General features: G+C 49.7%; 1 protein-coding gene across 1 annotated transcript; it reads left to right on the forward strand.

Annotated features, from left to right (window-relative positions):
* Positions 1-251: 251 nt before the first annotated feature.
* LOC311375945 (phospholipid-transporting ATPase IH-like) lies at positions 252-10,920 on the forward strand (the record flags this gene model as incomplete). The annotated part of the gene is made up of 13 exons (XM_084490950.1): positions 252-319; positions 1,780-1,853; positions 2,033-2,136; positions 2,780-2,961; positions 5,053-5,286; positions 6,021-6,186; positions 6,577-6,679; positions 7,012-7,157; positions 7,972-8,031; positions 8,198-8,325; positions 8,729-8,864; positions 9,504-9,527; positions 10,855-10,920. Coding segments are annotated over exons 1-13 (1,458 nt in total), but the record flags the coding sequence as incomplete, so codon positions are not given.
* Positions 10,921-11,286: the final 366 nt, after the last annotated feature.

Consider the following 11,286-nt stretch of genomic DNA (forward strand, 5'->3'; position numbering starts at 1 on the left):
GTGGACGACAGAGCATCAAGTCAGTCTGTAGAATGTTCCAGAAGGGGCAGAAGGGCTGGCAAACCAAAGTGAAATAAACTTGGTGATTTCTCACTATAAACGTATATGAAAAATGTATTGTTCTCAGGCAGGTCTTTTATGTCTCTTATGTTAAACCCTACATACTTATTTAATCTCTCTCTCTCTCTCTCTCTCTCTCTCTCTCTCTCTCTCGCTCTCTCTCTCTCTCTCTCTCTCGCTCCTCTAGGTTGGGGTATACCTATTTGCGATTGAAGGACAACTACATGGAGATTCTCAACAAAGACGATGAGATTGAGAGGTGGGAAACGCAGTCTTTGTGGAACGTTTTTTCCCTCCAGTGTATTAAAAGGGAACGGACACAAGTGATTAAGTCATATTCAAAAAACATTTCCCTGCTAAGTGCAACCATACCCGTTAAACTGTTCAGAGCCACTGTCAGGTTACCTTTTAGAATGCTACTTCATTACCAGATCAAAATATTGCAGTCTTAGGAGAGAAAGAAGATTAAGTGGATGTTGTTTGACTTCATTGTGTACCACATATCGATCCAAGGGAAGTGACTCAGTAAACCACACACACACACACACACACACACACACACACACACACACACACACACACACACACACACACACACTAACTCAGCAACATATCAATGGAAAAGCTATTTTGAGAATCATAAAAGCCAAAGAGGTGAGGAGAGGGGCCGGGGGCCCGCCAGGCACTGGGATACAGTTGCTAAACGCTTCAGAGTTTTGTGCGTGTCAGACAAACATGGAGAAGTCTGTGTCAGTGGCACGGCTGTTCCCCCGATGCAATGAAATTTGAAATCAAAGTTGAACATTAGGACTGACTATCTCGCCGAGGAGAAGTGAGTGAGAGTGAGGCCCAGTCACCATTTCTCTCCCCTTAGCAAGAACACTTGCTTTGAGTGCCCTTAGCCGCAATCAACCCTTAGCTAGCGTTCAAGGGTTGATTTTAAGGGAAAAACAGCACTCCCCCCTTGCTCCCATAAGTATTGGGACACCCTACCCCTTCGCAGGAACACACAAAATCTAGGGTTAGGGCTCAAATCTAGGGGAAGGGGGAGAATTGGCACAGGGCCTGAGAGTGCAATATCAAATGTACTCCTCCAAGAAGTGAATCGACAATAGAGACATGAGTAAAACTGATTGTGGAATGTGACCATGCTCTCCTTGAAAGGACTAGCGTTGAATTGCAATGCATGTTTTCTGTTCAGCGGTATCGGCTGGTAATGGCTCCACTCGACTTGAAAAAACGTGACCAAGCTCAGACCCCTCTCACGTTCCCAGTGATGAGCTGACATAAGCCCCCTCTTTGAAAGAGGAAGCACAAATACCAGCCCGTAATGGGCACTCTGGATCATAACTGCGCAGATGCTCGTGCAGTCAGACACAAATGGAAATATGTTATGCATCTGAACTCTTAACACATCGTTTGTTAAATAGCTAGAAAAAAAATCAAAGCTAAGATCTATGAGTTCTTTGTCTGTTTTCTTTTCAATTATTTGCCATTGTACTTTCTTTGTGCAATACTTTATTCATTACTTTATACATTTATTTATGTATTTATTTATTAAGAATCACTTGAGGCCTGGTCATCAAATGCTTGAGAACGCTGTGCAGGAGGTCTGTTGCTGTTTTTCCATGTATTTATGCAGCCTCACGACTCAATCTTTCAGGAAGCAAACAGTCTTTGGAACCGTCCCCAGATTTGTATCTCTGTTTACCTCCTCAGGTTTGAGCTCCTCCACGTCCTGAACTTTGATTCTGTCCGGAGGAGAATGAGCGTCATCGTCAAGTCAAGCTCTGGTATGAGAACACAACACAACAAGGGAACCCAACAAACAAACAGAATATGTATTACTCCAGCATACACAAATGGGGCGCTCCATCTCATGAATCGGGTGATCAAACATCCTTCATCGGTTATGGTTCCTTGTGTACACTGACATTGTTCTCCGTGTTCCCCTGGTTCTGCGTCCCTTCAGGAGAGTACCTGTTGTTCTGCAAGGGCGCCGATTCCTCCATCTTCCCCCGAGTAGTGTCGGGAAAAGTGGAGCAGGTGAAAGCCCGCGTGGAGCAGAACGCCGTGGTGAGTTCCAGCATTCCAGACGTTTCAGATGAATGTGCGTGTGGAAACCCCCTTCGCTTTACATCGCTTGACGACCGGGGGACGTATGAGCTCCGCAAGCTTGTGAACCTTTGGGGAGTCAACCTAGATTGAACTTGGCGTTACACTACCTCTCTCGGGGGTTTGGATAACAGTCGTCCACGTTGATCGTTAAAAGCGTTCCCGCCTGTACAGACGGGGAAAAATATCTGGTTTTGCCTCGCGTTTTCACAACCGTTTCAATTTGGTCATTTTGAGGAGGCTCAAAACTCCTGCATTAAAGGCGCCGTGACACGCCACCAGGTGTGAGTGTGATTAGACGCTACGAGCCGTTTTGGAAATCAGCCCCTTATGACATCACAGGTGGGCGTGTCCACCTAGATGTGTGACGGGATAGATGAGCTGAACGTTTGCTACGGTCCACTGGGGTAGGGCTGGTAGACTGATCTATCCAGCACACATCTAGGTGGACACGCCCACTTTATGCCCCAAAACGGCTTGTAACGGCGAATCACAACCACACCTGGGTGGCATCATGTCACGGGGACCTTTTAAAACGCGGCCGTATCCCCGTGTCTCTGATCCTCACCTCCCCATCCCCATCTGCGTCTCCGCGGTAACGCAGGAGGGCCTGCGGACACTGTGCGTGGCCTACCGGCGGCTCTCGTCGGACGAGTACCAGGAGGCCTGCCGGCTCCTGACCCACGCCAAGCTGGCCCTGCAGGACAGGGAGCAGCAGCTGGCCCAGGCCTACGACGCCATCGAGAGGGACTTTGTGCTGCTGGGCGCCACGGCAGTGGAGGACAGGTCTGCTGCTGCCGCCGCCGTCGTTTCATTTCAAACCTTTATTTACACTCGTAAGGCATTGAGGTTTCCCTTCATTTTCAATGACGGCAAGTTTACATCAAAAGGACAAACATAAAAACATATCAAATAAGTAGATAAACTAAAAACAGTTGCAATTTGACAAGCAGAGATTCAATAGTAAGCATTTAAAAACAGTAGCAGGTGGGAGTACCTCTACTTTTAGTGTTTGTTGCAGAGCGTTCCATGTGCTAGGGGCATCAAAGAGGAAGGCAGTTTTGCCAAGATCAGAACGTGCATTAGGAACCCTGAGAGTGAGCCAATTGTTGGATCTGGTTTGGTAAGAACCAAGATTCCACTGCAATAGGGAGGAGATATAGGGGGGAAGTTTGCCACTAACGGCCGTTGTTGTTGTTGTTGGTCTGATTGTGTTCTAGTTGTGTTTGTCTCAACCTTTATTGCCCCCAAAAAAGTCCCAACGTTTGTTCGGGATCTCTCCCCTAGCACCTAAAAGGGGGTGCAATATCATTTGTAGACATAACACAACAGGAGGTTAAACATGACTTTTAATGAATGAAAACGAAAAATAAGGAGTATCGTGATTTGAGGAATATAATTGAAACGCTCCCGTAGCGACAGACTGTGGACTCGAATGCACGACTCAACACACAGAGGGCGGGTAGTATTACAAAGGATCGTTACTTGAAGCAAGGGGATCACAAGGAAAGAAGTGGCGGGCCGCTGGAGACTCAAAGTACAAAGACGAGCTGGCGCAGGGAGAGCTGGGAGAACAAAGGTCAGACACAAAGGGAGGAGGATTGGAACACAGGTGGAACTAATTGGGCCGGGGCAGGTGATCACACGGGAGGAAGTCAACACGAGGGCAGGAAGTGAGGAAGTCTGAAAGGAGACAAGAGGTGTGTAACTTAACAAATTATAAAACAGGATATAACACCGAGAGCTAGAAACACATAAACAACTCCTGTGACGATAATAACAAAATGAGCTTCAATAAATCAAAAGTGGGCAATTCATCCACAATGGAAAGCCACCGAGCTACCAAAGGCTGGGCATCTGCTGTTACTGTTTAATGCTATTCCTGACATCGCAGACCATCTGCGGTCTGTTGCCGTTGTAGCGTTAAGATGGAGGCTAGTGAGGAGGTGAAAAAACTGGGATGAACCACTCTAGCTCTATCTCGTCTCATGTAACTAGGACATGGACATCAGCGGGTGTTCCCAGCAGCAAGGGTACCGCGACACTCCAGCGCAGGCCCTGGTATGATTGGGATAGGGAGAACGAGAGGTAATGGGAAGAATGGGGGGAATAGGGAGGGCAGAGGGAGAGAGGGGGGGGGGAAGGGAGAGGAAGACGGCGTAGCGTCATGGTGACAGATTGCAGGGGGACCAAATGAGTCACGCAGCCGTGACTAAAGGATTGATACGGGATTCGCTCTCAGCTCACCACTCTTCTCCGTCATTTGTTCTTTTTAAAAAAAAGAAAAAAAAGAAGACAATTCAAATGTGTCCCTGTGACGCAAAACAGCGCGAGCACAGCGGACTGATCAGAGTGCACTTAATGTTCTCCAAATCACAATGTCCCCGAACTGTTCAGTCAAAGAGATCTGACAGCTTCGTGTTGCGTCCTTTGGAAGAGGGGAGTTGTGGGAGGGGGAGGGGGCGGGTGGGTGGGGGGGGGGGGGGGGTGTATGTATGGATGAGTTATCACCTGGGCTGGAAGGTGGGGATGGGGGGATAACCGATTGATTGGTGGATTGATCGTTTCCTTAACCCTGGGCTGACCGGCCCTCCACTAATTAAGTCCTGCTGATTTGTAACCGAGGACGTGACCCAACCCCCTCTCCCGCTCTCCCCCTGTCTCCCCCCATCTCCCCCCTCTCCCCCTGTCTCCCCCCTCTCCCCCTCTCTCCCCATCTCCCCCTGTCTCCCCTGTCTCCCCCCTCTCCCCCTCTCCCCCCGTCTCCCCACTCTCCCCCCGCTCTCCCCCTCTCCCCCCTGTCTCCCTGTCTCCCTGTCTCCCCCTCTCTCCCCCTCTCCCCCTGTCTCCCCCCCGTCTCCCCCCACACGTCTCCAGGCTCCAGGAGAAGGCTGCGGACACCATTGAGGCGCTGCACAAGGCGGGCATGAAGGTGTGGGTGTTGACGGGGGACAAGATGGAGACGGCAGCGGCCACGTGCTACGCCAGCAAGCTGTTCCGCCGCAGCACGCAGGTGCTGGAGCTCACCAAGAAGCGCACGGAGGAGCAGAGCCTCCACGACGTCATGTTCCAGCTCAGCCGCACCGTGCTGCACCAGCGCTCCATGTCCGGGTGGGTGGAGGTCTCGCTCGTGTGTGTGTGTGTGTGTGTGTGTGTGTGTGTGTGTGGAGGTCGCCTGTGTGTGTGTGTGTGTGTGTGTGTGTCTGTGGGCATGTATGTTTGACATGGATGTGTGTGTGTGTGTGTGTGTGTGTGTGTGTGTGTGTGTGTGTGTGTGTGTGTGTGCACACGTATGTGTGTTTGACATGGATGTGTGAGTGTGTGCACGCACGTATGTGTGTTTGACATGGATGTGTGTGTGTGCATGTATGCGTGTGTGCGTGTGTGTGGGTTTGACGTGTGTGAGAGCACATATGTGTGTGTGTTTGTGCACCGGAGCCGGCTACGTTATCAAAACGCACAACAACACAGTCTGTGGCTTCTGAGCAGATGTCACACGTTACGTAATGCATTATGACATTGCAATGGTGATGTGACCGGACATGTGTGTGTGTGTGTGTGTGTGTGGTGTGTCTCATTGTTTCATGTTGTGATTGAATACAGACTATCATCCTTTTTCACATACATTTTTTGACCAAGTTTTATATATCATATATTATATTATGATATATCATGATATCATATATATGATATCATGCATTACAATTTAAGTAGGAAACCTTTTCTAAATAGATATCTAATGTGAGGACCCTGTGTGTGTGTGTGTGTGTGTGTGTGTGCGTGTGTGTGTGTGTGCGTGTGCGTGTGTGTGTGTGCGCGTGCGTGTGTTGCGTGTGCGCGCGCAGGTTGTCGGTGGACTGCCTCGACTTTGGCCTCATCATCGACGGGGCCACTCTGACGGCCGTGCTGAAGTCCGGTCCCGAGGGGAACTACCGGGAGGTCTTCCTGGAGGTGTGCCGTAACTGCAGCGCCGTGCTGTGCTGTCGCATGGCCCCGCTGCAGAAGGCACAGGTGAGCGCACGGAAACCACAGCGTCGTCACAAAGTGTGTTGCAGCTTCATCCTGTAAAAAAAGGAAGGAAAGGAAAAGGACTTTGGAGATTGAAAAGCTGCTGTAGTTAACCAGCGGGTCATTTTTTTGCCCACATATTAAGGTGGAGATTTTGATATATATTAGGGGTGTGCATCTCTCCAATAAAAGACGATTCGATGCGTATCTCGATACATGGGGTACGATACGATTCAAGAACGATACATTTTTTAAATGGAACGATTCGATTCAGTTCGATTCAGAAGATTCAATCTTTTAAATCAAAATCGATTTTCTGATTCAAATCGGTTTTTGTTACACCCCTAATATATATATTTATATATATATATATATATTTTTTTCTCTCTGTAGATTGTGAAGCTCATCAAGGCTTCCAAAGAGCACCCCATAACCCTGGCCATCGGCGATGGAGCCAACGATGTCAGCATGATCCTGGAAGCCCACGTGGGCATAGGTGAGCTGGTGTGAAGTGGCCCGGAGACTTGTTCCCAGGCGTCCTCCGTCTCATAAGGGAATACGATACGATACAATTTTTATTAATCCCCCGTAGGTGAAAATAACGCCTGGATGGGGGGGGGCTTACAATTAATATAACGCTACAATTCATGAGGCTCAGCCGAGGCTGGATGCATGAGGCCCCTGCAGTGTAGTGTCCGCGTGTTGATTGTGGTGAAAAGGTCAAAATGTTGCGTGATGGCATACCTCAACCTTGCTATCACGACCACATCGCCGTAACTAATTATTTATAATGGTTCAATGATCCTGATTCCCCCCCCCCCCTGCTAGGAATCATGGGTAAAGAGGGACGGCAGGCGGCGAGGAACAGCGACTATGCCATCCCCAAGTTCAAGCACCTGAAGAAGATGCTGCTGGTGCACGGTCACTACTACTACATCCGCATCGCCGAGCTGGTGCAGTACTTCTTCTACAAGGTATTCCAAACCCGCGGGCGCGTCCGCTCCTTAAGGTGGATTTATACTACTACGTAAAGTGCTGTACGTAGAGACGGAGAGCCCGACGGAGACAGACAGAGAGCCTGTCGGGAGACCCTCTCCGTGCGCGTCCAATCCGTCGAGGCAACGGAGACGGACGGAGACGGCCAGGGCTGTGATTGGTCCTCTAACAAAATCATTTCCGGAAAACACTTTTCCCGGTTTTGACTTTGCACCTTATTTACCTTGTACATTGTTTACTTGTGCACATTAAGGACTAAATAAAACACCAAATAAGATTAGTTTATTTTCAACGCTATTTACACGAGTAGTAAGTCAGCGAACCGGGCGGCGAATCGCGTCGCGTATCCGACATCCCGACGGAGAACTGCGAATGCTCGAGGGGGGGGTCTCCGTAGTTCCGGAGTCGGATTACGGATACGGAGTAGTATACTTTCACCTTTAGGCGCTGTACCGTAGTTTTCCCAGCGAGATACTGCCTTGCAGCAGAGTCCGGTTTTCAGCAGTTGAAAGCATTCCCGTAGATGAGTGGATCGGGTGAGTCCGTGCCGCAGCGTTTCCAAAAACAGGACTATGTTGCTTCCGTGTAGGAGGCAACCAGCGGCCCGTTAAATCCCTGCCAAGTGATTCACTCTTCCCTATTCTTGGCCAGCCGCGCTTCCTGCAGCCCACTCGCTGAGCTGTTGGAGCGCTATCGATACGTTACCACGCATGTGTAGAGGGAGGCCATCGTTGGACCTTTCTGAACGTACAAAGCTCACCGTCTCTCTGCCTCGCTCTGTTTCCTCCGCAGAACGTATGCTTCATCTTCCCTCAGTTTCTCTTCCAGTTCTTCTGTGGCTTCTCCCAGCAGGTAACTTATCAGAGTGCTGATGCTACCATGGGCTGTGTGTGTGTGTGTGTGTGTGTGTGTGTGTGTGTGTGTGGGGGGGGGGGGGGGGACACACAACGAAAATGATTTAGAAATATGACTTTGGAGATTTGACTTGTTGACCCTGGTCTTGTTTGTCCCTCCGCAGCCTCTGTACGACACGGCGTACCTGACACTGTACAACATCAGCTTCACCTCGCTGCCCATCCTCCTCTACAGCCTCGTGGAGCAGCACGTCTCCATGGATACGCTCAGGCGGGACCCGTCCTTGTACAAGTGCGTCCAGAGGAGATCATAGTGGCGTGTTTTGATCGTTTTTTTTTTTCGTCACGTATTGTTGCAGCTTAAAACCATCAGCACACTTTATGTTGCTGATGGCAAAGAAATGCTGACCTCTTAAGATTACATTTTCAAAGAATTTGTAACTAGCCCAATCTTCTGCAAGGTTATTGCATTGAGTGCATGTGTTTGATTCTGATTCTGAACTAATGGGAAGTTCAGGGGCCAAACCGTCACCGCTTCAAGTATAAAACAAGTCGGTCCACAATGGTTTTCTTCAGCTCTCCGTCAGTCTGGCAAAATAAAATCTTCTTTTGAAGTTTGCTGCCTTTTAGCCGTAATCGTTTTAACTCGGCTGTTGACTGCAATTCCCCACCTTTCGCTTTTCCTCCTCTCTCAGGGACATCACCAAGAACTCTCTCCTGCGATGGCCGGTCTTCCTGTACTGGACCTGCCTGGGCGTGTTTGACGCCGTCGTCTTCTTCTTCGGTGCCTACTTCCTGTTCGACAACACCACCTTCACCAGCAACGGCCAGGTGAGCCCCTGATGAACACCACCGAGACCAATCGTAGTCTCAGTTCGGGGGGGCGGGTAGGGCCAGAACAGCTATGTGGTTTGGCGGGCTGTGGTGTATTTGAGATTCCCCCCCCCCCCTGCCCCGCCACCCCTGCCCTCTTCCCCGGGGATGTTGTTGTGTGAGAGGGCGGTCAACACAAACTGATAGATCAAGACACTCATCCATCTCCATTGGATCTTCTCATGAGGGTGGAGTGAGGTGTATTGAGACCACTTTGTGGTCACGTTGTCTTCATTATGTGCCACAAGGACATTCTGGCTTTGTTTTAATTCCCTTGTGGAGGGGCTCTCTGTAAAAAGATCCACATTGGACTCCCATTCATTTTGACGACACAGTAGCATCTTTTCTTTCTTCCGTATCGTTGATTTCTTGTGGTCACACCAACTGATTTTGATTGCCGTTTTGGTCTTTATTTTTTAAGTTGATACATCCTGAAGTTCATTTTATTTACCCGTTGTCCTGAAACTTTTTCTCTTTCTTCTCCCCCCCCCTCCTCCTCCTCCCTCTTTCCTTCTCCTTCCTCTCTCTCTCTCTCTCTCTCTCTCTCTCTCCCCTCTGCTTTCTCTCTCTTTGTTTTGCTTCTCTTGTCTTCCTCAGCTCATGACCACCAACACACAGATGGTAAGCCTCTCTCTCTCTCTCTCCCTCTCTCCCTCCCCCTCTCTCCCCGCTCTCTCTCTTTCTCTTTTCACGCTCTTTGAGTTCCTGTCATCCCGTTTTCAATCCTTTACGCTCGACCATCTCACCCCCGCCCTCCCCTCCCCCCCTCCCCCCCCTCCTCCCCCCTCCAAACCATCGAAACAATTCCTCACTCCAAGTCAGCCTCACTTCCATGCGCTCATGTCGTCCCGGTGTGTGGTGTCCCCCAGACTGTGTAGTTGCCTTCTCCAGCGCTCCATTTGTTCACCAAACCTTCTCCCTTCAAACCCTCTGAGACCCCCCCCCCCCCCCCCCCCCCCCCCACTCCACTAACACACTGCTATACACCTGATAGACGCTAGTGCTAACCTCACCCCCCTCCACATCACCACACTGCCTCTGTGCTCTGGTAGTATGTAGCAGCGTAGACCTTAAGTTTCACATCTGTTTTGTTTCGTGTGTGTGTGCGTGTGCGCACGTGCGCGCGTGTTTCTGTCGGTCTGTATTCGTGGCATGACGTACCGCAAGGTCCGATTGTTAATCATGCTTTTACCATCCACAACTGTGGCAGGTACTGAAACACGCAGAACACATCAGACCACAGGGAGAGAGAGACCAGAGCGGGGTCTGACAGTCAGTCCACCGCCGGTAGTCATTGGCGTTTTCCCCTAGGTCACACGCGAGACAATTGATGAATCCGACCATTAGGATTCAGCGGTTTGTCAGTAGCCGTCTGTCATGACGGCTGCACTGTATCTCCTCCTGTGTCTCTTCTCCTAAACGATCAATATTCCTCATGGGCCGAGTCTGACAAAGACGAAAGCTTCAGGCATCGACCGCCCGTTAAATGTATTCCCCCGTTCCCTTCCCTTGTGTGCACTTTCTATCCATTTTATCAATCTGTCTGCCTCTCTGTCTGTCTGTCTGTCTGTCTGTCGGTGTCTCTGCCCGCTATTAATCCATTCCACATGTTCATCCCTGATTGGCTGTGTTGAGAAAAAACTATATTTAGATGATTATAAAAATAAATAAAAACTCCCACCATGCGCAGGAAATATATGCATCTTTTATTAAAAAAAAAAGAAAGAAAAGAAAACAAGCATTTTACAAAGTGAAACAAGAGAAAATTAGTTCTGGGCTGGTGGGAGGTGATGACCTCCTCTTGTACACGGAGGTTGTAGTTTAAATGCAGTGGAGGCGGCTTGCCATCCACAGATGGAGGTGTGCGTGTGAGTGCCCCTGTGCGTGTGTTTGCCCGCGCGTGCCTTTCAGAGAACTGACCATCTGTTCTGCTTTGTACTCCATGCAGATGTTTGGCAACTGGACCTTCGGCACCCTCGTCTTCACTGTGCTGGTCTTCACCGTGACAATAAAGGTGTGTGTGTGTGCGTGCATGTGTGTGTGTGTGTGTGTGTGTGTGTGTGTGTGTGTGTGTGTGTGTGTGTGTGTGTGTGTGTGTGTGTGTGTGTGTGTGTGTGTGCCCGCGCGTGTGTGTGCGTGCGACAGGACGACATCCTCAAACCCCTGGGTTGACACACAAATGACCCACAAATCTTTTGCGTGAGTGCATCTGGTTGTGTGTGTGTGTGTGTGTGTGTGTGTGTGTGTGTGTGTGTGTTCTATATAAGCGTGCAGAGCCCTTTTTCATCCACGCAGAAGCTCCAAGGCAAAACACGCTAACTTGTGTCTGACATAATTGATTGACTGCACCGGCTGCTCAGTTTGCGAGGCTGCGAAGCCC

This window comes from Micromesistius poutassou (assembly GCF_964030765.1).
Source record: "Micromesistius poutassou genome assembly, contig: SCAFFOLD_1636, whole genome shotgun sequence".
NCBI lineage: Eukaryota > Metazoa > Chordata > Actinopteri > Gadiformes > Gadidae > Micromesistius > Micromesistius poutassou.